Genomic DNA, 27,322 nt, shown 5'->3' on the forward strand with positions numbered 1-27,322 from the left:
AAGGAGCCCCTCCTCCATACATTCCCCCCCCCCCCCCCAGCCCCCCCCATCACATCATTTCTACTTCTTCCTGAAGAACAATGTCTTCCCCACCCCTTCGACAAATCCTACTGTAAGTGAACAGCAGGGAGAGCAGGCTAGTCAGACCTTACCAATGAGCCAGTCTTCAGGGCCCACACTGCTGCTTTGGTGCAGTGGCACAAAAGCCAGAGCTTCCAGAGATGCAACACAGAAAACTCAACCCAGGAATCTGGAGCAACACAGGCTCTTTGTAACTCTTTGTCACAGTCATTTCCCCCACCGAGGACGGGCTCTGCAGGCAACTCCAAGGGGCCCCAGTCCTGTTGCTTTCTACTAGCTAGGAGGTGCTGGCTCCTGCCATCTACTCTACAGAGGAGCAGCCAGCCCTCCAGCCCCTGCAGTACTCCAGACGTGGCCAGTGGGGACAGGGTGCTTAGAATCAGAGTCACCATGGCTTGTCTTACTGACCATATGTGGTTAAAGGGGGACAGGTTCCTCTTAAATGACCTAGGCATTTGGCAACAAAATGCATAGGTGCTTTGGAGCCCGAGTTACATCTGGATTCATGGTCTCCAAGGCAAGAGAGGAGCCTTGGGGACCTGGGCTCCTCCCCAACCAACAGAGGAGCAAGCCTTTTGCCACAGCTCCCAAAGGGCCAAGCAAGGGGCATGTCCACTAGGCACAAGAACAGCAACACACACAGCTCCCTGGACCAGGCTCAAGTCTTCCCACAGTCACCAGCTTGGTCTTTAAGTGACCAAGACTTGCTCCTCTGCACTTTGCTTTATATTTAACAAGCTTCCTTCACTACACTGGTGGGGGTAGGAGTAAGGGAATCCTGTTGCCTAGGCTGGCACCCAGTCCACCCCCCACAGTGACAATATGAAACTAGGGAAGGTAAAGACTGAGATGCAGTTACAGGCAGGAGTGACTGTGACTGTGCCTGGCCTGTGCTATACGGACTTATACGGAGCAGCCAGTCCTGTGCATGCTATGGGAAAGGGAGCAGACTCTACTCTCCTGGCAGGGTACAAACTTGGGGCAATAAATGCACTGGCACTCAGATATCACTGCACTCATGCCCCAACTGCAGGGGCCCTGCACTCACAGAGCTGAATTCCACCATGCCAGAGCCACTGCACCTCCTCCATGGTAACAGCACCCACAAATGGGCACTCCCCAAGCCTCCTCCCAAGAGGCTAGAGGCAGGCAGGGGGAAATTGGGGGTCACTCCTTAGACCCCCACGCATTATTTTCAGGTGGGAACCCTGCCCCGCTGCAGCAGGACCTATCCGAAGGCAGCAGGCCCCAAAAGTCTGAGTGAGGGAAGGCAAGAACAGAAGCTACAGAAGGCCAGAGGAGACACCTGGCGGCATACAGCAAGTCAGGGTAGGAACAGGATTTGGGCCTGTCCTGGAGCGGAGTCTTCCGGGAGCTCCCTTGCTGGCAGCAGCCCAGATGGCCATGAGGAGAGGGGCCCCAACAACAGCTACACCAGGGATGGGCAATTATTTGGGCCCATGGGCCACATAGGCAGTTCTGGGGATCCGTTGTGGGCCAGTCAGCACTTTCTTCCCACCACCACCAATCACAGCATTAGTCCCAGCCCCAGCCCACCCCATGCCTACTCCAGACTCGTCCTGGTTGGAGTGGAACAGCTGGAACCTACGCAGCCCCATCCCCAGTCCATCCGCCCATGCTGAGCAGCAGCAGGGAAGAAGCTGCTGCTCGACGTGGGGGGAAAAGCGGCCGCCTCCCCCTCACCACTGCCGGGCTCTTCTTGCTGCAGTTGCCCAGAGCCCATGCTGTGGTTGCCCTGAGGCCGTCATCAGGACCACCTTCGGGCCACTCAGAAGGGTAGTGGTGGCAGTGCAGAAGAGCCGCAGGGCAGCCTGGTGGGCTCTGGGCAACAACAGCAAGAAGGACCTGGCAGCAGCGTGGGGGATGGGCTGTTTTTCTCCTGGGCCTAGCAGCAGCTTCTGCCTGGCCACCGCCATTGCTGCCTCTGCTCAGCATGGGCAGGAAAGTCTGACACAGGCATGGGGCAGGCCAGGGGCAGGGCTGCATACACGGGTTCCAGCTGGTCCAGAGCCGGTCTGCTTCACCGGGGTGAGTCTGGAGCAGGCACAGGGTGGGCCAGGGACAGGGCTGTGCATGCATGTCCCTGCCAGTACCAGGTGGCCGGGGCCACAGGCAGCAGCAGCCAGAAAGGAAGTCCAGCTGTGGAGCCACCACACCCCACTGTGTGCCCAGGGGGCAATGGGACACAACACGGGCCAGATAGTGCTTGGGCTAGGCAAAACCAAGGGACTCACCGCAGGCTGGACAGTTTCTCCGTGGGCCAGATGAGGCCCACAGACCGTATTATGCCCACCCAAGCTACACTCTCCTCAGGGAAGTACTTTCTATCTGGCTCCTGGTGTAAAAAGTGAGTGCTGGAGAATCTTGTGACTGGTCATCTGCCTACTCCATGTGCAATCTACACCTCCCAGTCCCCCCGCTTGGCACAATCCACCCTACTGCTCAGCAAGGACAGATGTGTGCACCCTATAGCATTAACACAGTGACTCAAAGTTCCCAGGACCCTAGCATCAGTATGCTGGGTGGGCTGTCTCTACACCCCTGCAGCATCCCCAGAGCTCCAATGACCTGCAAACTACTCGCAGGCCACTGCTGCCAAAAATCAGGCCTATTATCAATACAGCCCTGTAATCAATGAGGGTGGAGCACACACAAGGACACTGACACTGGCTCTTGATCCAGCTCTGAGCCCTCATCTTTCAGCCTGGTAAAAGCAGACACTCTGGGAACATGGCACACAGCATGAGGGAGCAGAGGCCAGAAGTCCTGTCTGCACTCAGTTCCTTTTATCTCATTCCCTTTGTGCAGTCTCCATTATCTCGGTCAGGAAGAAATCATCTTATTATCTATTTTGTCGGCTCTTTGCCCTGGAATGGCCCCATAAACTAACAGGAGCCTATGCAGGCAGCTGTGGAAGAGGCCAAGGTGTGTGGGAGCAAGCGAGGGGATCCAGCAGCGAAACCAGTAACAGTTACAAATATAACACAAAGGTTTTAGAAACATGGGCCAGCCTGGATGCTGGGTAAGCTCTTCCTGGGGAAGAAGGAACTAGAAATGCCTGGGAATTGGGCCCTTGGCCTACAGAACCAGGACCCAGAAGTGGTGTGATCGAGCCATGGCCACCTCACTCTTCTGGAATCAGCCCTTGCTCTCTGTCTTGCCTTATTTTCTAGCACAAGATGTCCAGGGCAGGAAGCCCATCACTGACACCAGTTCTGCCCCCATTATTACTTGTACTGGGGAAGCACTGAAGGGCACTAGGCCCACTGGCTTTGGCACTCTAGAGACCAATGTCCACCAGTTCACGGCCTGTCAACTTTAAGCAAAACCCCAGTGTGGGCTTGAGAGTGACTGGCTAAAGGGTTGATAAAATGGGTCATCTGTTCTTTCCACATCTTTGTGAAGGACAGAGAAGCCCTGCAAGATGGGACACTGAAAAGTGTTTTAAACTACAGGAATAGCAGGAGTATCAAAGCCATGAGAACTCTGCCCCCCTCCGGCGCTGGGGGAGGGTGACTCACTAAGAAGGGTGTGACAGGTCTCAGGGCTACAGGGGTGGCCATGACACCCCCTAGTGGTCCTGCAGCTCCTGCCCAGCCCATACTCTAGTCCAGGGGTAGGCAAACTACAGCCTGCAGGCCGAATCCAGCCTGCCAGGCCATTCTATCCAGTCTACGGGGCCCCTAAAAAATCTAGAAAATTATATTTATCTGCCCCAGCTGCCTGTCAAAATGACAGGAGCTGGGGGCGGTAGGACCCAGGGGAAGCCACAGCAGGCTCATGCAATAAAAAGGCCCACCTGGCCCTGCCCCCCCGCAATGTTTGCCATGGCTGCCTGCCCAGAGTCTGTGCTGCGCTAGGCTGTGGTGTGGCTCCTTCACCGCCAGCTCTGTCCTGCCCAGCGCAGCTGTAGCAAACACTGCCTGGCAGCAGCAAGGGGGGGCGGCGCTTTCCTCCACAATGAGAAGCAGTTTGTACCCAATGGCTGTTGCTGCTCAGCCTAACAGGTGAACTGGGGTCCAATGCGGGGCCCAGGCTCAGCAGCAGTGGGAGGGAACAAACTGCTGCTCAGCATGGGAGAAAAGTGGCACCTCCCCCTCCCGCTGCCTCTGCTTGCTCTTCATTGCCACCGCTACCCCACAGGGCGGCAGACGGAGGGGCAAGACATCCCCACATGGGCTCTAGGCAGCTGCAGCAGGGAGCACTGGCCACAGGGGGGAGGGCTGCTTTTGCCCCGCGCTGAGCAGCAGTTTGTTCCCTGCCTTTGCTGCTCAGCACAGATGGGCAAGTGCAGGGTGCACAGGGGCTGCTTATGCTCATCCTCACCTGTACCGCAGGGCTGGGTCAGGTGGGAATTGGAGTGAGCTGGTGCACGGAAGCCAGCAGCAGCCAGACAAGAATGCAGAGCGGCGCTGGTGGGGCCCAGAGTGGGGTGGCAGGAGCACAGTGTCCCAGCCGACAGGTGCTCTATGGAGCTAGCTCCCCTCTCTCTGCTGGCGCAGCCCAGCCCTGGTCCATAGATCAGGGGTTCCCAACCATCAGGCTGTGGCCTGGCAGGTTGGCTGCCGGGCCTTGGCTCCTCGCCGCTGGCAGTCACATGCAGGTGGTGGGGCAGCCCCAGGAGGGAGGCAGCTGGCTCTGTGCGCCCCATCCCACTCCTGCTGCAATGGCCACGCCCGACAAGGTGATGCTCGCACACCAGGTACCAGGGCAGGACCCCCCAGCCCCACCTGCAGCTGAGAGCAGGGGGATGCAGGCAGGGAAATACACGAGGCAGAAGACAGCAAGGCGGCTCTGCTACTTGCTCCTAGGAAAGGCAGCAAAGCCCCTTCTTCCCAGGCAGCCCCAGCTGGGTCCCCTGGGGCCACCGCCTGTGCAGCCCCCTCCACTGCAGAGTCAGGTCCCCCAATGCCCCAACCCAATCTGATCCTCGCAACCCTGCCCCCCCATATAAATACATTGAAATATATAAATTAAATTTAAAGATGTAAATTAGATAGTTTGTAGGTCCGCAGCATAAAAAGGTTGGAAACCCCTGCCATAGACCCCTGCTAGCCCCCTCCATGCTCCTACAGCCCCACTCTGGGCCGCACTGGTGCTGGCCCCAGGACATTGGTGTAGGCCCCACACTCCCACTCGCTTCCACTCACGCCCCCGCTTTCCACACTTTCCTGCCCACCTGCCGGCCACTCTGCACCACATGGTTCCCATACCCACACACACATATCCCCACAAACCCCCATACCCACCCACCCACAGCTCCCCACAAACCCCACACCACCCACCCATACCCCACAACACCCTTGCACACCCTACACAGTATATGAGTAACACTGCATTTTAAGCTATTATGCAATCACTTCTACATATACAGCACAAACGCACACAAATCAGGACAAAAATATATATTTTTAATTAAATTAAAATATATTATTATGGGTGTTTGATTTTTAGTATACACTTTGTTTTTTTCCCCTAAGATGGCAAACCCTCTTCCCCAAAGGAGTATTTCCAGGGGCAGGGGGAGGGACTTTTGGTGGCAAAGGTCAGAGGGGTTAGGGGTGGGACTTCCAGTCCCAAAATGGTTAGGGGTGGGACTTCCAACCCAAAACCGGCACACAAGAAAGCTCCAAAGTTGGGGACACTAGGAGAGACACTCTTGCAAGAGCTGAAGGAATGGTTCTCCCTCAGCATGACAGGAAATCAAGGGTCTCAATTGGAGGACTCAGGTGCCGATACAATAATGCCAGGAGCATGGGGAACAAGGAGGAGGAGCTAGCCTTCCTACTCTCCAGTGGGCATTACGATCTAGTAGGGATTATGGAAACCTTGTTGGGACTCCTCACATGATTGGAACATAGCCAGAGGGCTACACCCTACATGGAAGGGACCGAGTAGGGAAGAAAGGTGGAGGTGCAGCTCTCTCCGAGGAAGCAGTACACCTCCTTGGAGGCCAATATCGGCTCCAAAGAAGAACAGCTCGAAACCGCCTGGGTCAAACTATGGGGAGGACGCAGTGAGAGCGACCTAACTGTAGGTGTATACTACAGTCCACCAAACAAGGGGGAGGAGCTCGATCTGGAGTGCTCTCAAAAACTGTCAGAGGCCATGCGCACACAGAACATGGTGGTCACAGGTGACTTCAATTACCCAGACATCTCCTGGGAGGAACACTTGGCTAAGTCGAATCGGTCACGTTGCTGCCTGACCTGTATTGAAGAGCTCTACCTAAGACTCAGGAAGTGCACGGGGCAACCAGAGGTAATGCTCTCCTAGACTTGATCTTGGCCAAAGGAGACAATCTGGTGAGTAACTTGAATATAGAGGGTAGCCTAGGTGACAGTGAACACGAAACCATCATGTTCACTGTCTGTCACAAGGCAGGCAAATCAGCTACTAGGATTGAAGTTTTGGACTTCAAAAAAGCGAATTTCAACAAGCTCAGGGCAATAGTAGGGGAAGTGCTGCGAGACCAAGGACCGAAGGTGAAAGGGGTGCATGAAGAGTGGTTGTTCCTCAAGGACACGAACCTCAATGCACAAAAGAAGTCCATTCCCATGCAGGAGAAAGGTAGCAAAAGGGCTGGTAATCCCTTTTGGTTTAAAAGGGATATCATGGTCCTCCTGAAAAAGAAGAAAGAGGCATACAAACGATGGAAGCTTGGGACAGTCCCTAAGGAGGACCATACGACAACGGCCCACACTTGTAGGGAGCAGATTAGAAAGGCTAAGGCGGTGACTGAATTTAAACTAGCAACAGAAATCAAGGACAATAAGAAGTCCTTCTTTAGGTATGTAGGGAACAGGAGGAAAACAAATGGAAGCATGGGCCCCTTTGCTTAATAACTCAGGGCAGCTGGTTACTGACACTCAGGAGAAAACTGAGCTCCTGAATTACTACTTTGTTTCAGTATTTCACTGGACTAAGGGGAAAATCATAGTAGATAAGGTTCAGAATGGTCATGGTGGGTCTGACTGCTCTCCTACTGCTGAGGTTGAGCTGGTATGTGATCAGTTAGAAAAGTTAGACATTTATAAGTCAGCAGGACTGGATGAACTTAACCCGAGAGTGCTGAAGAAGCTGTCCGAAGTCATAACGGACCTCTGGTGAAACTCTTCCAAAACTCATAGCACTCAGGGGAGGTCCCTGAAGACTGGAAGAGGGCCAATGTTGTGCCCATCTTCAAAAAGGGGAGGAGAGAGGATGTGGGCAACTATAAGCCAGTTAGCCTAATTTCTATCCCAGGGAAAACCTGGAAAAATTCATCAAGGAGTCTATGTGCGATAATGCTTGCAGAAGGTAGGATTCTGAACAACAGCCAGCATGGCTTCATCATGGGCAGGTCTTGTCTTACCAACCTCATCTCCTTCTACAACCAGGTAACTCACCACTTGGATAAGAGAGAGAAGGTCGACATTGTACACCCACACTTCCAAAAGGCCTTTGATCTGGCATCCCATGATGTTCTTACGGGAAAATTGGAGGATTGTGGGCTTAACTGCTTGACATTTAGGAGGGTAGGAATCTAGCTGCTGGGTAGGACCCAGAAAGTTCTAATGAACTGTGTTGTCCTGGCAAGAAGTGGTCAGTGGTGTCCCTCAGGGGTCTGTGCTTGGTCCAGTGCTTTTCAACATCTTTACCAATTATTTGGATATGGGAGTGAAAAGCTCACTGGCCAAGTTTGTGGACACCACCAAGTTAGGGGGAGCATAGTCATGCTGGAAAATAGGTTGCAGATACAGGCAGACCTAGTCAGGCTGGCAAGTTGGGTGGACCAGAGCAGATGAAGTTCAACATTGAGAAGTGTAAAGTGCTCCATCTGGGGATGATCCCCAACATACTTACAGGCTCGGTGGTGCCAAACTGACTAGCACCATGACTGAAAGGGACCTAGGGGTAATAATAGACCATAGCATGGACAGGAGCCATCAGTGTGATGCTGTAGCCGGCAGGGCAAACAATACTCTGGCATGCATCAACTGATGAATCTCAAACAAAACCAAGGAAATGATTCTTCCATTTTACTCAGTATTGGTGAAACTGCAGCTGAAGTACTGCATCCAGTTCTGAACGCTGCACTTCAACAAGGATGTGGAAAAGCTTGAGAGAGTCCAGAGAAGAGCCACCCATATGATCAGAGACTTGCAAGGCAAGCCATACAAGGAAAGGCTGAGGGACTTGGGTCTCTTCAGCCTGAAAAAAAGAAGGATGAGCGGGGACTTCATAGCAGCTTACCGCTACATCAGGGGAATACATTAAGGGCTCGGTGAACAACTGTTCACCAGGACACCCTTGGGGAAAACCAACAGTAATATCCACAAACTCCTGGAAGACCGTTTCAGACTTAACACTAGGAAAAACGTCTTCACAGTTAGGGTGTACAGACTGTGGAATAAACTCCCTCCAGAGGTGGTGCAATCATCTACCCTGGAAATCTTCAAGAGGAGACTGGATGATCAACTTGCTGGGGTCACCTGACCCCAGTTGTCTTTTCTGCCTAGTGAAGGGCCACTGGACCTGATGATCTTGCAAGGTCCCTTCCAGTCCCGTACAATCTATGAATCCAGCCCTCAGGGTTGATAAGTCTCTCTTGGCCTGACTAGGCCCCTGTATTGTACATGTAGCCTTAAGGGCAAAGTGTATGCCTCCTTTTCCTCCCCTACACCACACCCCAAGCCTTGTGGATGTCACAATAGCATGGTTGCCTTTGTCAGGGCCTTGGCCTCAACCCCATCAGTCTCTGCCCCTTTATTCTTGCTAGGCCTTCTAGCCTAGGCCTGCTGCATGGGACCTGACTTTGAGGCACTAGCTTCAATCTATTACCTTCAGTCACCAGGCCCCTAGCCCATCTGCCAGGCCCCTGGCCCCTGTATGTCCTCTTAAGCGCTAGGCCACTGGCCCCTATCTCGCTGTGCTCCTGCACGCCGCCTCTCTCTGGGCTCAACAATAGCTCAGGCCTTGAGTCTGCTCCTGGCATGGCTCAAGGCAGTTGCATGCCACTCAGGCACTAATGGGACCTCTGAAACCCCCCCTACAGTCCCAACCCAATCCACCAGAGTAAATAGGAACAAATTATAAGCCTCGGGGATACAACAGAAACACAAACAACAGCTGAAACAGCTCTTTGCCCCTTGAAGACAGCAGTTTCCTCATCTCCTAGAGGGTTATCTTCTTGCCCAGGGCTATTCCCTAGCCTATACACTCAGCCCTCTTGGGCTCTTGGACCCTCTGGTAGGCACCTCAATCCTCCATAGTTAACATAAAACAAAGGCCACTTGCCTATAATCCAGCCTCTCTCTGCCCAGGACACTTGCCTTTCTTCTCAGGCCTGCAAAGCAGTTTACCTAAATCCAGGTCCCTTCAGGAGTCCTGCTACCCTGCAGCCAGGAGCTCCTCACTTCTTGAATGCTGGGGAAAGACTCCCTGACCAGTGCAGGCTCTGGGCTTATATAGTTCCAGCCTGAGCCCGTCTTGTCTCTCATTAGCTCCCCTCTGCCACCAGCCTCTCAGGCTGCTTGCTCTCTTAGAGAAGCAGGCACATCCCAGTGCCCTGCTACAAAAGGCTCCTTTGAAGAATGTTGTAGGGTGACTAGAAACTCTTCTTGAAACTTGTGCTCTTGGCTCTTGCAGCATCACCACTCTGCAAAGCAGAGACCTGCCAGCCTCAGCATTCCTGACATGAAAGAGCAAGCAAAACTTCATCTTTAAGAAGTTCCGGGTCTTCCTGGTGCACCAGAAGGCAGCAAAGGGCAAATCATAGAATCATAGAAAATGAGGGTTGGAAAGGACCCCAGGAGGTCACATCTAGTCCAACCTGCTGCTTAAATCAGGACCATCCCCAACTAGATCATCCCAGCCAGGGTTTTGTCAAGCCAGGCCTTAAAAACCTCCAAAGATAGAGATTCCACCACCTCTCTAGGTAACCTGTTCCAGTACTTCACCACCCTCCCAGTGAAAAAGTTTTTCCTAATATTGAACCTAAACCTCCCTTGCTGCAACATGAGACCATCACTTCTTGTTCTGTCATGTCACCACTGAGTACAATCTAGCTCCATCCTCTTTGGAACCACCTTTCAGATAGTTAAAGGCTGCTAATAAATGCTCCGTTTCTTCCTTTCACAATCATTCCTCAGCCTCTGAGTGCTCCACACTAGACCTCAAATCACAAGGCAAACCAAGAGTTGGCAAGAGCCAATGGACTTGCTGGCATTACTTTAACCCCAAGGCTCCTCCAAAGGCCACTCTTCCCAGAGGAAGTGATTGGACTACCAGGGGCTCTAACAGAGTGCCCACCTGCATGCTAGAGCCAGACCTGTCTGTGCCCACTGTAATTTCACTAGTTCTCTCTCCACACATGGCTGGGGTGTCTTGAGCAAAGGGGTCATCAGACTCTTTTCTAGGCACATACAGATGCCACGTCTGACAAGTGCGCTCCTGACCACAGCCAAGGAGCAGGTAGTGATTAGGTGCATGGAGCCAGACATTTCTGAATCACAGAGTCAGTGGTCCTGCAGACTCTAGGCCTCTGGGACTATTTGGCCTGATGCACACAGGCCTGGGGCTTGCTTCTCTCACTAGGGCTGGGCCTTCAGAACCCCATAGCCTCATCCCCTTCCCCACTCCCATGCCCATACTGACAATCCCTAGCATCCAGTCCTGGTCTCAGGGACATGGGAAGTGCCCACTGTAGTGCAACGACTTTATTCCCAAGTCAGGGCAGGATCAGGACATCAGGGAGGAAGAGGAGGTAGCATTACTGTTATACCCTAAATTTAAAGGGCTCGCTGTCCTGGTGCTCTAGTGGACCCAAGCACTACTACTTCTTTCAGCTGCTCCCCACCCACATCCTGTGCTACTGAAGCAGCAGAGGCAAGACTACCACTGGCAAACAGATCAACTAGGCCAGAAAGGGATCCTAGCAATGCCCTGCATTCTGGTGGAATCAGTGTCCACCTCATCCAAATCTAATCTGTAATGGAAGTTGCATGGTGCTGATCAGAAGACAGTACAGAGACCTCTAAGCAAGTAGATGTAGGATAATCTGTCCCCGCAGTAGGTTTCCTCCTGACCACACTAGAGAGATCAGTTGAAGAGGAGAAGCATGAACACTACCCCCTCCCTCATTTTTAAGCATTAACAAGAAAATCCAGCCTCCAAGATCTGGGTAGCAAGCCCCACACTCTGGCAATACACTATAAGGAAAAGCACTTCTGTCAGTTCAGATTTTCCCAACTCTTCACTTTTACCCAAAGTCCCCTCAGTTTTGTGATCTACATGAGACAGAATGGGGCATCCAAGACCCCAAGCCTAGGCCCTGCTATCACAGGTACATCACACAATTCTTGAAACTAGTTCAATGCTGAGGCAGGTAGAATGGCAGCTCCTGCTCCTCTGTCCTTCCCTATTTCCTCAGCTAATGGCTGGCATCTCTGCAGTGAACACCCTCTGAGAAGATCAGTTTACCATTGTCACCACTGGGGTGGGGGAGAAAACTGGTCCAAGGGAAGCATGCTTGAGAGCCACATGTGCTGGTGCTGCATCTCCTGATCAAGACCCCTTTGTATTGGCCAGAACTGAAGGCTGGGGAGAAACCTTCCAAGTACATGCCAGAGTGACAGAGCCATCACTGAGCCAGCCGATTAGCAAACAGCCACCAAATCAGGCATCCGTCCCTGTTCATTCAGCTGAGCAGGCTCTTAAACCAGGCTCCAATGGACAGGAGCACAGAGGAAGAGCTGTGTCCTCCATGCAGTACAAACACAGCTGGAAAGACTCAGCTTCTCCCTGTGCACACAGAAGACTGCCCTGGTAAGGGTTCCCTGCCCAGAGGGGCTCTGGGCCCTGCCATCACAGGGAAGGGAGCTTAGTAGAAAGCACCTGCTGTGTAACCTCTGGGCATATTAAAATATAAAGCAAAGAGCTCCTGTTTGAGCTGTCCAGAGCCAAGATGTCCTGGCCTTCCCCTTAGGGAAGGGGGAGCACCAATGGCACAGGCCTGCCAGGGGGCTTCCATCATAGAAGTAGGGTCGGAAGGGACCTTGTAGATCTTCAAGTCCGACCCCCTGCCTGGGCAGGAGGGAAACTGGGCTCAAGTGACCCCAGCCAGGTAGGCATCGAGCCGCTTCTTAAAGACCCCCAGGGTAGGAGCCAGCACCACTTCCCTTGGAAGTCGGTTCCAGATCCTAGCCGCCCTAACTGGGAAGTAGTTCCTACGGATGTCTAATCTAAACCTACTCTCCAACAACTTGTGGCCGTTATTCCTTGTTATCCCGGGGGGCGCTAGGGGAAACAAGGTCTGAAGATGATTAGGCTTGATCAGGCTGAAGATGATTAGGTTTGACTATCACAAAGCAGCCTCCTGGAGGGAGGGGGGTGGCTGTCCCATGGTGCTAGCTGCAGGACAAAGAATGGGGTGTTGGCAGGGATGGGATGGAGTGGTTGGACACCATGCTGCACTCACCTCTCAGAAAGCAAGGATAGTGCACTGCATACTCAGCAGTGGCTCTATGGGAGAGCCCAGCATGACCAAAGCCCAGAGGGGTGCTGGGGAGTCCTGCAGCCTGGCTCTGATGCTGCACATCACACAAGCAGAAAGTTACAGGCAGGCCATAGGTGTGTCGAGGGCGCCACCTAGTGCCAGTTACTGCTCCTGTCCTCCAAGCACCTTCTCCTTTCTGGCCAAGCGGATGGTTCCAGCTGCTCTAGGGTTTCACCCCTTCAAACCTAGGTTAGCTCTGAACTGGGCTAGAACATGGCCTCTCTCTGCCCTTGCTAACTGGGAAAGACCACCCCAACTGTTTGCACAGGCAGTGTGTGTGACAGCCCCCTGAACGAAAGGCTGAAACCATTGGTCTACCCTGGATACAACCATCCGTTTCCCCTGGGGCCTGCAGACTGCTAGTTCCCACACAGCTTGACAGTCTCCCAACAGCACCCCCAGCCCCCCAGGTTCCTCCCACCAGCTCCGGAATCTAAATCTCCCCACCTCCTCCAGAACGGCTCTGGGAACGCCTCCAGGGTATCAACCTGGTCTTTGATCCAGAGCCAGTTGCACTGCTTCCCATAGGCATCTACATCCCCACGGTCCCAGCAGAGTGCAGCTGCAAAAGGAAATGCAACTCACTCTTCAGACAGCACTGGCTGGGGTGGTGGGGAGGGATTTACCTTCTTTCTGCACTATGCCACAATGGCCTTGGAAACTTTCAAATGTATTCCCTACCTCAGTGGCCCACGCACTTTACCATATGCGGCCTTTCCAAGAAGTCTTCATTTATACCCATCCCAGGATTCAGCATGACCCAGGACATGGGGCACCTGGCAGAATGATTTCCAACCTCTGTGATAAAAGGTGATCACTGCAGAGATGTATCACAGCAAAGCCAACACTCATGGACTCTCTGTCCATTGGTAGTGCCTGCTGGTACAGTCCAGAGTCTGTAATGCAGGATGAAAGGGAGGGGAGTGGGGAGAAGTAGGGGCAGATCCAGGGAGGTACACTGGTACAGCTGCACTCCCCCTTTGATTCCTGGTCTACCCCCAGTTTAAAACCAACTGCCTGGCAGTGGCAGCAGCATTTCTATTCTATTCTATTCTATTTAGTTCTGAGGGAGTCAATTGACTTCATAGCTCATTGTCATCTACATGATCCTTTCTAAATCCTTTTTCTACAGGTATTAATGACCCTTTCTTTTTTTGTAATGATCTTGATGTTCCACCGATCAAACTAATCTTTGTGCTGCCATTCTGCTGTCTGTTAGCTGCTCCTGGGAATTAAGCTCTTATTCACAGCCCTTCAGACTGTTTTGAATTCATTCCAATGAAGTTATTTGTTTTTGCTTCAATTAAACTCAATACTAGAGCTGTAGGCCCCTAGCAGATCAGTGAAGCTTCTAGTTTATTTTTAACTGAAAAAAAATGTGTTGTTTTATAGGTGATGATGAACCTCACCATCTGCACCCCCTTTTCAAAATTCTAGATCTGCCCATGGTGGGAAGGGGAGATGGATGAAGAGGAATAAAGCCAGCCAAATGGGATGCTAGAGGAGGGGGGAAGGTAAGAGTTGGAAAGAGCATCTGGAGTCAGTCCCTTTAAAACTTAGGTGATGGCTGGACACTAGGGCTGTGCGAAATTTCAGCAACCGTTTCAATTCGAAGGTGTTTCAGCCCGTTTTGCTGACTGAAACATTGAATCCGAAATGGAACGGAAAGCTTCGAAACATCTCCGAAACAAAACAAAACCATCCAAATCGTTTCGGAAATGTTTCGAAATGCTTTGGAGGCTCCCCCCGAGAATCGTCCGCCACAGCCCCGCAGACCTCCTCTTAAAGTGCCAGGAGGCTGGGGCGGGGTGGGGGAGGGGGCCGGGCAGGGCAGCCATGGGGGCTTCTCCCACAGCTACCCCCACCGGGGCGGAGCCAGGCGCACCCCGAGGAGCCGCGGGAGAAGCCCCCATGGCTGCCCTGCCTGTCCCCGTCCCCCGCCCCTTAAAAAAAGCCCTGCGCTCATCAGCCACAGCAGCGATTGGGGCCTCCTGTTACAGCTGGATATGGCCATTCTTAAGGCAAAGCAGGTCAGTACAGCATTCTCCTTTCACAGCACCTCACAGCAGGGCACAGGCCAGAAGTGCTGCCTGATGTGACCTCTCTGCAATCTCACTCCTATAACAAGAGTGCTAATGAAAAGAGAATGTAAAGAGACCAAGTGCTCAGTACATGTCAGTAACCTGACAGTGTCCCTACAAGCAAGTCCCTATGCCCAAGAGACTGCACGGGGCACAGGCAGACAATGACAGCATGCTTAGACACCCACAGACATAAGCTCAAGCCTCCCTAGTTACTTTTGGTACATTTCATTCATGATCTAGGTCAAGAAGCTCTGTTTCCATGTTGCAAAGAGGCCCTGTTTTCTGGGACTTCCACACCTTCAGAATGTGCCTAATAGATTTCCTTGTTCAAATTCAGAGAGAGAAACAAAGCAACAGAGAAAATCCTGAGTTGCCTTTACTGACTGCACTACAAACCTGTTCTGGCAACTGAATTTCTAAATATCTATGAAGCTAGTAAACGCACAACTGTCAGACAAAGGCTGGGTCTGGTAAGTGGTAGCATCTTAAAAATATCCAGGAGATGAAAGCTGCAAGACTCCAGCAATGATAAACTTTTGCACAATGGGACAGTACTATGAATGGAATCCCTAGCTGGCAAGTGGCATGGCTAGCAGGGGAAATGCCCGTTATCAACTATGGTGCTGTTCTCTTGAGAGCTGCCAAGCATGTCACAGCTAGATCTTGTTTCCAGCCTTAATCTGTGGCTGATCAAGTTCTAGAGCTCTTGCCAGAGGACTAGAGTGGTACCTAGGCAAGCAACCAAGAGCACTGCACAGAGTTTTCCTCCTCCACAGCATGGCATGGCACTCAGATAGTGAAGCCTGTTACCCAGATTACAGGTAATCTTGGGGGCACACTACTAACAATAGATAGAAACAGGTTTACAGCCCAACATTTTATTTGCTTGCACTTAAAACATACCTAATTGTTTATCCCAAAGTCTATCTAGCTTGGGAGGAGAGTGACACACAGATTGGCAGCAGGTCTTCTTGAATTTGGCGAGTTCTCTAAATTTCCCTCCAGTCTATATCCAGTACTTATACATGGCTGATTCTAATTCTAATAAATGATCTCCAATTCATTTTAATTTCTGATTGAAAGTTTCTTTGTTTTACTGAAACTTTTGGAACTGGACTAAACCAGATCTCTTATGGACTTGGAAGGTGTCATTTAGTTGGGATTTATATACTTGGGAAAGAAAGAGGGAGGATTTCTTATCTCCTTTCCTTCCCCACTGTCGAGTGCTGCTCAACACTAGTCTGTTTCTTCTTTACCTTAGTTTATGGTCTTCTTTGACAAGGCTGTTCTTGTTTTTACAAGTTATCTAAGCATCTTAACAAAAATGTATATATGATAGTAAGATAACATCTAATATATCTCCTTTCAGGCCTTATGCTTTGTTTAATTGTTTGATGGCTTCTTTCACTTTGCTGATCAAGTTAGTTGTCACGTCTGTAAAGGTTCAAACCACGGTCACACAGAAACAAGTTCAGGGGCCTTCCGCTTAGCCACAGTTCTGCAGCTTGTCCTAAGACCCTTGAAAATGGCCAAGGTTGGCAACAAGCCCTAAGTCAAGCTCTGCTCTCACAACTTTTGCCCACACAAACATTTGACCAGTCATGGCTGGGCAGCATGCAAGGTGAAAGAATGGGTGAAGCCCTCCCACCTCCCAACTACCTCTTCCCTCACCTGCAGAGATACTTGGGGAATTTCTCCTACAGATAAGCCAAGAAAGTAAACTCTTGCTGGAGATAAACTGTTCCCTTGGGGCAAAGGGACACTTTCTATATCATGCCTGTGGGGTTATGGCCACCGGGAAAGAGAATAACCCTCCACCAGGGAATTTCCCATCCCCAATCTCCATTTGCTTTTGAAAGCCTCTTGGAGAAGATCTACACTGTTCTTTAGGAACAGAATTTCAGATTTCAAACTGGCCTCCAGGACACGGGCCAACCTCTCAAAACTGCACAACAAGCAAGTTTATATAACCACAGGGAAACAATATCTACTGTTTACACACAGCTTTTCATCCTGAAGGATCCTGAAATGGTTTGTAAGCACATAAGAACCTATCACTGAAATGCAGCTGCCTCTTGGGTGCAACAGCACAGAGCATGGCTATATGGCAGTCAAGGACAGTTCACAAATACCACAGCCAACTGAAGCTGCAGGGGGAACTGGAGGAAGCAGGATAATTCCTGGTGATGGTATGTGAGTAGGGCCCCAGGGTAGCCAGCCCAACTGCTACAGAGAGCATCAGTTTCTTGTGGGTCTTTAGTGCCCACAAGCCATCAGGCCTTCAGTATTAAGTGATTTTCCAGGGGAGGCAAGAACAGTAAAAGTCACTGGAGTGGGCCTTCCCCCCAGTGTGGGGACTCAATGATTAAGCTCTAATTTAAGCTCCCTGAGGAATAGGGATGACAAGAATGGAAGACACCATGAGCTGCTTTTACTATATGCTCATGGGAGAGGCACCAGGGCTCTTTAGGAGCACAGTGAGCAATTTCAACCAGGAGCTGAAGACAGCTGGAGTACAGATAGCAACTGCTCTGCATATCCTGCTCTTGTGGATAAAGCCCATACTGTTGGAATTCCAGCCTCGTGATCCTGGGGAATGAACTTTGCAGGGAATGGCATGTGAGAAAGGAGAGAGGAGGGCACTTGTCACAAGAGGTGTTTGACCATCTTCCCACTGCCTTTCTGAACAATAAACTCCCAAAGCCTCTGCCATCACCTCTCATATGTCAGGGGCAGCCCTATCCCTAAAGCCATCCCAACAGGTTGGTGTCCAGTCCGGTACACTCTCTCTCTGTGGAGGTTACAGTGCCCTAGGAACATACTGCATAATCAGAGCAGGCTGCACTCAAGTTTTCCATGGAGTTACCTAGTACAGCCCACACCTGTTCAAGGCAGAACGTGGCAGTTTAAGCTCCAGCAGCAGATAAATCCAGCACAAGGAAGGAAATATATTTTTACACATTCTCATTCTGCAGAGGTTTAGTTGCACTCACCCACATGAGAAAGTTTAACACCTACCTGAATACATCTGCTCAGGAAAGGACATTCAGGATTTCTCCCTTGCTTGCCCTCCAGCTCACCCACCACAGGAAACGCCTGCCCTACTCACCTTACAGGAAGTGCCAAGGAGGGCACCATCTTGTTTCCAGGCCAAACTCTGGAGCTGGTCACCATGAGATTCCAGTTCTAGAGGAAGAACAAGGTGATAGACAACTAAGTGGGAACAGCTTTCAACCAGTTAAGGATGGATAGACAACTAAGTAGGAACAGCTTTCAATCAGTTATACGACTTCATTACAAACCACTTCAAAGTCCAGAAATTTATCGTATCTCAGCATTTCCCACAAATTAGTAAATTTTGCATCAAAACATGTACTAACTTGTTTTCCATCCAAACAGTTTAGTTTTCCAGAATGGAAAATATTGCTGGACTTGAAGGAAAAAGAATTCTCCAGATTGAGCTCAGATTTCACTTTCACTACAACAAATCCCAGCTTGCATACAAAACCAGAATATTTCTGAAGGTTTTCTAAACCAAACAACAATTCAAGCCAATTTGAACCAAGTTCCAAGAACACAAACATGTGAAAGTGCTCTGAAATTCAGCCATTCTGACTGCACGCCCTTGAGCTGGATTCATACTTTCTGAAGGACAAAGTTTCCATAGCTCATTGCCAATCCTCTGCAATGGGTCTTTTAATAAGGAATTCATAACATGCTTTTGGCTTTCTGGAACAGGATCACTGTTGGTCACAGGAAATCTGAGGAGGAATTCAGTACCAGGCTGAGGAGAAAGTCTGGCTATTCAGGCAAGGTGACAGGAGACAGGCCTAACAAACCTGGAAAGTGGAACAGAAACAAGTTGGTAGGCCCTCATACTGCCCACAGCAATGACGCCAGTGGCTTCCTCATCTACTGTTACTGGAGGCGTTTACGTGTGGCAACATTCTTAAAGGGAGTAACCCATAGGTAGGGCTGGTTCCTTGCGATGACAGTGGTGTGTACAGTGACCTGAAGGGAGGCTGCAGAGGTTTGGTTCAATTTTCTTTTTTGGCTCTCCCTGGAACCTTAAGCCTAAACATCCATCATAAGGCAGCTTAGAAGGAAGAGGAAGGGGGAAGCAATTTGTGCAGCACACTCGTGCTCAGACACTACCAGAAAAAACACATCTCATACCCAAGACAGTCTAGACCAGTGTTTCTCAACCTTTTCCACCAAGGCACACCTCCATAACTTTTATGAATTTAGCAGAACCCTGTCTGAGAACTGCTAAGCTAGAATCTAGCTGGTTCCAGATGAAGGCAGCAGGGACAGAAATTCACCCTGCTGCGCCCTGCTCTTTCCGCTGTCTGCCCCCACCCTCAGCCTGTACCTGAGGGGTCAAGCACAGCCCCAGTCATTGAGACTACCTCTCCGGAGCATCAGCACACCCCAGTCAAAATCTTCTGCCTGAGCTACAGCAAAGGGCAGGGACAGAATATTGTAATTTTGACTTCCCATGCCCTCCAGGACTGCCTATGACTAAAGTTTGGCAGCAACAAGGTCCTTCAGAAAAAGGCAAAACCCACAAACAAAGGAAGGGGCAAACTCCTGAAAAGTTGCTGATGCAGCAAACTGGCAGGAGTTTGTGCAGCTGAGAGGATATTTGCTTGTGCATTCAGGCAGGAGATGCCATGCTTAGCCCTCAAGACAACATCCCCCTGAGCCAGAATGACTCTGCCTACCTGTCAGGGACTGCTGCTGGGCCACGTCCCAGATCTTCACTGTCCTGCCAGCTCCGCTCGCCAGCACACCATCTGCAGTGGAATGGAACTGGAGCATGTCCACTTGGCACCCCTCAGGCCCCAGGATCACCCCCGCACAGGCAGGCAAGTCCTGGCCATTTTCAGACAGACACCACACTTTCACCTGCAGGCCAAGATGTACAAGAGTGATCCCTAAGAGCCTTTAGGAAACCCTCTGCCTACACCCTGGTCTCCCATCTCCATGCCATGAGCATGAAGTTGCATCTGCCACTGGCCCTAGGCTCACATGGAGCTCTCAGTGCTCAGGTGCAGCAGCCACATACCAAGCGCTCTCCTGCCACATTCAGTTGGTAGGTTGTGTCTTGCCATTCATTTCTTAGGCCTTTGTGCCCCCAGACAGAGCCACAGGTAGCTCAGCAGGGCCCCCATTTCAAGTGAATTGGGCTCAGGGCCCTCAGTGAACTTGGGGAGACCAAGCTAAGTGGCAGGTCAAGCTGTTTCCTCTGCTACATGTCCTTCCCTTCCCAACATGTGCACAAAGCTCACAGACATCCCACATCCTTCATGCTTGGGACAACCCGCCCTTCTGCCTTCCCCTGCTCCAGAGACTCCTTTGATGACCCCTCTGAACACCATGGCTTGAAGCTGGCAGCAGCTCACAATTCCCATCATCTGTCCCTTTGCTGTACTCCATGCAAACACTGGGCCTGCATCCATCTGAGCAACCCGAGTACATGTTAACTGCACGTCCCTCCAAAGCAGGGAGCCCATTTCATCTTCATGGCCCCTGGCATCCTTCTGCTCCAAACATCATGTCCAGACCACACTCTGCCTCTACCTTCACTCCAGACCTCAGCCTGAACTCCCCTCAGTGCCCCTCCTGAGTTACCTGTGAAGGCACTGACAATCCACATAAACAGACTCCCAGGAACCAGCTGGCAGTATCAAGAGCTAACCCCAGGACAAGGGGGGCAGGACAGCTCCTCTAGTCAAGTGACTCTACATGCAGTCCCCTCGGTTACGACTTCACTGTACACTCACCGTCTTATCAGCAGAGCCTGTCGCCAGTAACAGCTGGTCAAATGGAGAGAAGTCAAAGTCTGTCACCGTATCTGAAGGGAAGAGAAGTTTAATTCCTGGCTCCCTGAAAGGATGCACTTGCTGCAGCACAACTATCCCCTCACCCTGGCCTACCAGGGCCTTATCATCCACCCCCCAGCCCTATGCCTCAAGCTGTGCTTACACAAGCAAAGACACCCTGGGCGGTCCTCCAAAGGGTTACAGGTTCAGTTCCCACGAACAGCCAGAAGGTTGGACCCTGAGTAGAGCCACTTCAGGAGAAGAAAGATGCTGTCTGGCATTTCAACCAATTGCTAGCCCACTGCAGGGAGTTTCCCCAAGTACTGATCTGCCTATGGACAGGGGAGTGCTGTCTTTAGGTCTGACAGGGGACACTGAGCAGACATGCTGTCCACTCTGCTTCTCCCTGTGGATGGCTTAAAACCTTTTGGGGCAGGGCTGAAGTCAAATGCCTAGGATGCTGGTATAAAAAGCCCTTTGTAAAAAGTATTCAAATCCCTCATGGAAGGCTGAAAATTTGTCCAGACCCACTGCCCTAATAGTCACCAGGACAGACAAGACAACACTCTGAGTTTTTAAACATTGACCAGAGCTAACCCCTTCCCTCAACACATTTGAAGCCTCCTGTATCCACCATAAAGCAGTGAACAACAGGCATGAGTCCAATTTGTTTTCCCCACCGCAGCTCTCCTGTAAAGAAAGGCAATGGGATGTCTGGCTAATTGAGGGGAGCAATTAGAGAGAACATCTGCAGGGACTTGACAATGGCAGTAAATAAGGCTGAGCCAGCCAGCAGCCTGCCCAGACAGTAGTGGGCACAGCATGCAGAGAGGCATCTGTGTTGGTACATAATGCTGGGGTTTGAAGCCCTGCTTGGGTGAGCAATTCTGCTGGGAACAAAATCCCCTTTGTGATTCCCTGGCTCTGTTTGTCTGCAGATGAGGCGCTCCTTATAACTCTGTTGGCAGGGACCTGTGAGACAGAGGCTGGCACCATAACTAACAGCCCCTCTGATGCATCTGGCATGCTCAAGAAAGTAGGTCACTGCTTACTTCTCCATTCACACACAAGATCCAAGGCCGGAAGACATAAAAAAATAATCTGCATGCTGGAGGAAGTTATCTGCTGCATGTTTGCCCTGAAAAATCCTTCCCCAGTCCCAGCAAGCAGCCTGCTCTCAGACATGCCAGCAGACTTCACAGGGATTGCACTGACAGCCCAGGATGTGGCACATCTGCACTTGCTTTCTTCCCTAGCATATCACTTACCAGGATATTGGGTTACAAATGTCTCCTTTCTAGCCAGCCACTCATAGTCAGAAGCCCACTTCTTACAGCCAAACTACAGATGTGACAGCAAGCATGGATGAGCATAGGAGAGGATGGCTCCCTTCCAAGTCACCAGATCAAATCCAGATCAGGTCATTTGTCACTTAAGTTTGCTGCCAGCCAGTGGCTGTTGGGCAGTCTGTGAAATGAGGCTGGGCTGGGCGAGGTTGTCCCATTCTAAGCCTATAGGAGTCTGTCTCATAACCCTGCCCCTTATTAGCCCTCTCAGAAAAGCTGTCAAACCTCCCTGCTGTCTTTCAGCAGCACTGGGCCTTGCAGGTTAGGAGAGCCAGATCAAGACAGGGTGCCAGTACAGTGAAAAGCTGCACCTGGCCTGCACCCAGAGAAGAGTCAGGCTGCAGGGCTGCTGCAAGCAGCATGCACCTACAGCAACATCAGATGCATATGACCCAAGACCCTTTTATGAAAAAGCAGTTTGGGTCACTTCTATACAAGCACTGAGCTGGCATGCACAGCATTACAAGCTGAACGCCTGCTGCAGACAGCTCAAAAAAGAAAGGTGGGACAACCTGGGTTTTTAATGGGACTGAGGGGCCTTCAGACCCACAGTGGAAACGTAAGCCCACTGTCAAGAATGATCCATGACCACACACCAGTGGGACAAGGCAGGGACTATCTTCCATTTCCACCTCCTTCACAATGAAGAGAGATCCAGTAAGGAGATGCTGCCAACCTAGTTTTTGGTAAGAGATGTTTGTAGTAAACGGACCAAGATTTGGTGCTTTCGTTAAGAGAAGAACCTTTGCCAGCTGTAAGATCCTAAAGAGCCACATGTTGCTCCTAGGGGAGACCCAAAAAAGGGACACAAATCCATCCAGCCCCACTAAACTGGCAAAGAATGAGAGAGAAAACTAGTCCATTCCTGGAGAAAGTACAAAGTGACCTTCCCCCTGGATGGTGTGAAGGGTCACTAGGATCACAGGAAGGCATGGGGCTTGTTCAAACTGATGCTTTGATAATGATAATCCTCTTAGGAAAGCCTCTCAGACTAACTGGACAGACTCCAAGATTTACCCCTCCCAGGAAAGAGTCCAAACAGAATTTTAGGAAGCGAGAAGTAACTGCTGATTGAGGCAAGAGATGCACCTAACAACCAAGGGCAAGAAGCTTTGGTGGCACCTCTGGAAGCAGCATGTTTAACAAGAGACCAACATCATTTGTTCCTATGCCACCTAGCCTGGCAATCCTGAAGATGGACCTGGGCCACTGGCTTTGATTGCTTTTTAATTACAGATTGGGACTGTTGGCTCCTTTGCAGATGAAGCCCCATCTCCCCTGCTATGCGACTCAACTTTCTCAGCTTGGCATTTGCCACAGGGACATGGACAACTACAGAAGCCCTAAGCAACTGAACAAAAACCCTGCCAGCTGAAGCATGCTCATGCATACCACCACAAGCGAAGGCAAGACAAGAGGAAGGCACCAAGGGGCCCATGCCAAGGGTGTCGGGAGATGGGCCCTCCATCTCAGAAGGCACCAACACCTTTGCCAGGGTTATGATGCTGTTCCTGCCACATAGGAATGAGGCACCTTGAAGGGATGTAGGCAATACACTTAGCATGATGTGCACATTCCTCACCTTCCTCCTGACCCTGCACTACATAGCCAGAGCCCTGAATCCATCCCAGCCTGGATACAGTGAACACCAATGTTCACACATCCTGAACAGTCAATGCAGTGGACTTGCAGACCCCAGGTCCTTCCCAGGTGTACTACTGCGACTGCCTCCAATCTTCCCCACCAGCAACTGCCCTTTCCAAGCAATAGCTTGTTTAGTCACAAGACTAGTTAGATCATTCACTGTCCATGTTTCTCTCAAAACTCTGCTCCCTAAATGCTGTCACCACCCACCTGACATATTTCCTCTTGGATTTTCCCCTTGGCATCCAACAACCCCTCCTGACACACTAATTTATTTCTACACACATTCCCTTTCTGGCTGGTCTCTGCCATCTACACTTTTACTGTTTGCTAGCCCTACCTTGAGACAGCCTCTCTGTGCCATTCTATTTAATATAAGTCTAGAATGTTGTCCCCCCAGTAACTTTCCCCTTTCTTCAGTTCACCTTGCTAGAGTATGTTGTGTGGCTGGTGCTGTTGTAGCTGTTGTGCTTACAAAGAGCAATTTAATAAACACACAGTAAGGAAAGTAAAAGGGGCCTGTTAAAGAGACTTACCAGGAACAAGATGTGACCCATTACTCAAAGGACCACCAGAGTTACATGCCACAGTCCCACTGCAAGCTAGTGGGATGTGGTAGCTAGTCCCGTCAGATTCCTTAGCCAATGGGTCAACTTTTTTTAGACTCTAGGCACCCTTTAGAAAATGCTAGTTTTCTTCATTTTCACTTTTTGTGCAGAAAAATGACAGAGCAATTATTCTGTTGCAAAGAACTCAAAAAGAGCACATCAGGTCAGAATGGTTTTAATACTGTTGATTTATATTTGAAACCTCTGGCTTATCTTGTCAAACACAGTTACACATCTAACAGAGCTAACACTGGATGGCATCCCATGGCACCCTTGAAAGCCCCTGGTTGAGGATGCCATGCATTCAAAGGTTGACACACATTCAAAGTACCACATAGCTACTAATCCTCAAAAGAACCCAGCACAGCAGGAACCTGGAGGTGCTCTGACGGGTGACATACAAGAGTTAGCAGTGTCCTGCATCAACATGTGACCCTTTTGCCATGTTCCAAGCCGATTAGAGCATAGTTCCTTGCGGATGCTGAGAAGCCTGGAATTTAATACTGGATACTTGGATCCTGGAGTGAGATGTGTCATGAATACACCAAGCTAATAAGTTTGGGTGTGGTGAGTACCCAGCTCACCTGAATGGCAGCGCAGCTGAGACACAGCCCTCTTGCCTCCATCTTGGCAGTCCAGGGGTACGACACCCAACACACCTTGCAGGAGGAAACACAATATTAGGTTATAAGTTGCCTGCTGTCCAACCCAACAGAGCCAGCCCTAACTGGTCACGCCAGCTCCTATCAACTGGGACTGCCCTACACTACACACCACTAGTATTTGATACCTGGCCAGGCAGGAGGTTGGAAACTAAAATGTGCCTGATACCAAGTCAGTCAGGTGTTCCATTCTCCCATATAATCCAGGTTACAGGCCCACAGAATGGCCAAAGGCAATCTCATGTTTGCCTCAAAATGGCCAACATCTCCTACAAAGTCACAGGTAAAGCCTTGAGGATCCTGGGTAGGCATATGCATGGTCTCCACCGCTGAGGCTGAGCAAGGCATTGGCTAAATGTGTCACAACTGGCTAAGAGAAGCAAGGTGATCTGTCTGTTTTATACTGGTCATGTCTGAAGCAGACAGTTATCAGGAAGACCCAAGCAAATGCAGGTCACCTTGGTCCATTTAGAACAATTCAGCTATGTTCTTTTTTGGCCTGTTGTCCAGTAAAGACTGTTCAGCCCCTGCTCACTTCCAGGAAGACAGCTCAGGCCAGTCTCAATAGGTCCCAGGAGCTCAGCAATGCAGGCTGGGTCAGTGCCTGAATGGGGGAAGCTAGCAATGGAAGACCCAGAGCAAGGACATTAGAATGACACTTTGTGCATGGCTTGCATCCATGTGACTCTGTGCTGAGCCAATCCTCCACGTGTGTGGGACTGCAGAGGAGCCACCTTTCAGATGGGACTTAATGGAGGTCATGAACACTGAATATCTAATGATCTTATTGCCACCTGCAGGCTCCCTGCCTCCACTTTCACCGTTTGTCTGCTGCATTGTGTAATCAGCTTGGAAGATCCCATAGGCCTTTTAGACAGCATCTGGCATTCTTTAGTGCTCTAGCAAAAATACCCTGGGACATGTTAAGGGCTACAAAGCATGTCTGGTGAGAAAAGAGGGCTCCACCAGAGTGTAAAACAACTACCACCCCTGAGCTAGCTCTGAGACAGCTGCCTCAGTAAAACTCCCTGCCAGGAAATGTACAGCAGATAAAACCTGACTTCACCCAAACAGGAGCAGGTTTAAAGAATCAAGCCAAACCTTTTCTCTGACCCTGCAACAGCGTCACTCACCCTGGGACCGCTCTTTCACGAGGGCCTTTTCAGCTAAGGAATAGGGAATATTTACAAGTCAAATCTGGTGCAGCCTGTTAGCAAGAGGTGTGTGGGTGGAGTGAGACAGTGGTAGGAGCCCAGGCAACAACAAGCAGGAGTCTGGGCTGCATGAGAGTATCAGTAAGTATCCTACTGCCAGAACAAACCAGTGGATGCTAGCAGTCCTGCAAGTCTTCTGGCACAGGCCAGGACCCCTAAGTCGCCAGAGGGCAGCCTAAACCCACTGCCTTTTTAACCCCTTTGGCCTCCCCATAGGCCAGCCACGATACAAAATGAGTGGCTTCTGAGAAGCTCTTCAGGCATAAGATGCTCACATGTCTGATATGCACCTGTGTCAACAAGGTTAAGAGGCCTGTGATTCACTCCCAGGTCAGCCACAGACCTTCTCTGTGGCGTGGGGAAAATCACTTCATTCCTCAGGGCCTCAGACCCCCTCTAACATGGGAATGATCTCTCCCTTCTCTCACTCTTTACATCTCTGGTCTATTAAACTGGAATCTCTTCAGGACAGAAACTAACTGTGTGTGTACAGCACCTTGTACAACAGGTCACCAATCTCACTTGGTGGCCTAATGTCAGCTCCAGGGTCAGCATATCCACTGCCTGCACTGCACACGCACCCAAGGCAGCCTCCTCCAACAGCCTTACCTGCTGAATCAGCATTAAACGCTATCAAGCGGCAGCTGGCCTTGATCTGGTTCCCATAGGAGACAGTGGTGCCAGCTCGGATATCCCCAATCCAGGCCTAGAATCAAGAGAAAAAATCCCTATTAAAAGAAACTGATGCCTCTGGGACAGCCCCGACACACCGCACAGGAGCTTTGCACATGCTGGGGAGGGAGGGAGGAGAGGCACGGCTGCCAAGCCTGATCACAAGTGCAACAACCCTGAAGGGACAGTGTCTCCTTGTCCCACAACACACCAATGCTGGCACAGTTGCCCCTGCACTCCCCCATGTGCCACATACCAAAGCAGGGTTGGGCAGAAGGAGAGCTGGCAGGTCCTCTCAGCATTATACCTGCTCACCACGCTGCAGATCTTGAAACAGTAGCCAGCTCCAAAGGAACAGCTGCACCATCCAGTGCTCTCCTGCCCACACCCAGCCCAGCGGGGCTCTCAGGAGGCATGCCCAGGCATGCTATATGAGCACCCCAGATGCAAAGATGTTCTGGATGGGCACGTAGGGCTGCAAAGTGCTGGGAGCTCTCTAAATAATGCTCCTCCCAACCAGGGGAGTAAGGGGGGGGAACCAAGGCTGTGATTCCCCAGCACCCCCACCAGCCAGTCAGTTCCCAAGTACTGCTACCCACAAGAATCCTGTACCAATGGCTCCACCAT

The 27,322-nt window shown here is 50.8% G+C and overlaps 1 protein-coding gene across 1 annotated transcript in view; it reads right to left on the bottom strand.

Moving 5' to 3' along the window:
• The window catches only part of LOC102375898 (coronin-7), a gene marked incomplete at its 3' end in the record, with an annotated part of 72,283 nt that extends 44,961 nt beyond the window's left edge, over positions 1–27,322 (bottom strand). The window contains exons 1-6 of the mRNA XM_025192185.1: positions 27,308–27,322; positions 26,633–26,729; positions 24,732–24,806; positions 20,511–20,581; positions 19,449–19,632; positions 17,834–17,910 (exon numbers count right to left, since the gene is read on the bottom strand). Coding sequence (XP_025047970.1) covers positions 17,834–17,910; positions 19,449–19,632; positions 20,511–20,581; positions 24,732–24,806; positions 26,633–26,729; positions 27,308–27,322 — 519 coding nt within the window. The remainder of the gene's footprint in view (positions 1–17,833; positions 17,911–19,448; positions 19,633–20,510; positions 20,582–24,731; positions 24,807–26,632; positions 26,730–27,307) is intronic.

Source organism: Alligator sinensis, unplaced genomic scaffold (genome assembly GCF_000455745.1).
Source record: "Alligator sinensis unplaced genomic scaffold, ASM45574v1 scaffold1297_1, whole genome shotgun sequence".
Lineage (NCBI taxonomy): Eukaryota > Metazoa > Chordata > Crocodylia > Alligatoridae > Alligator > Alligator sinensis.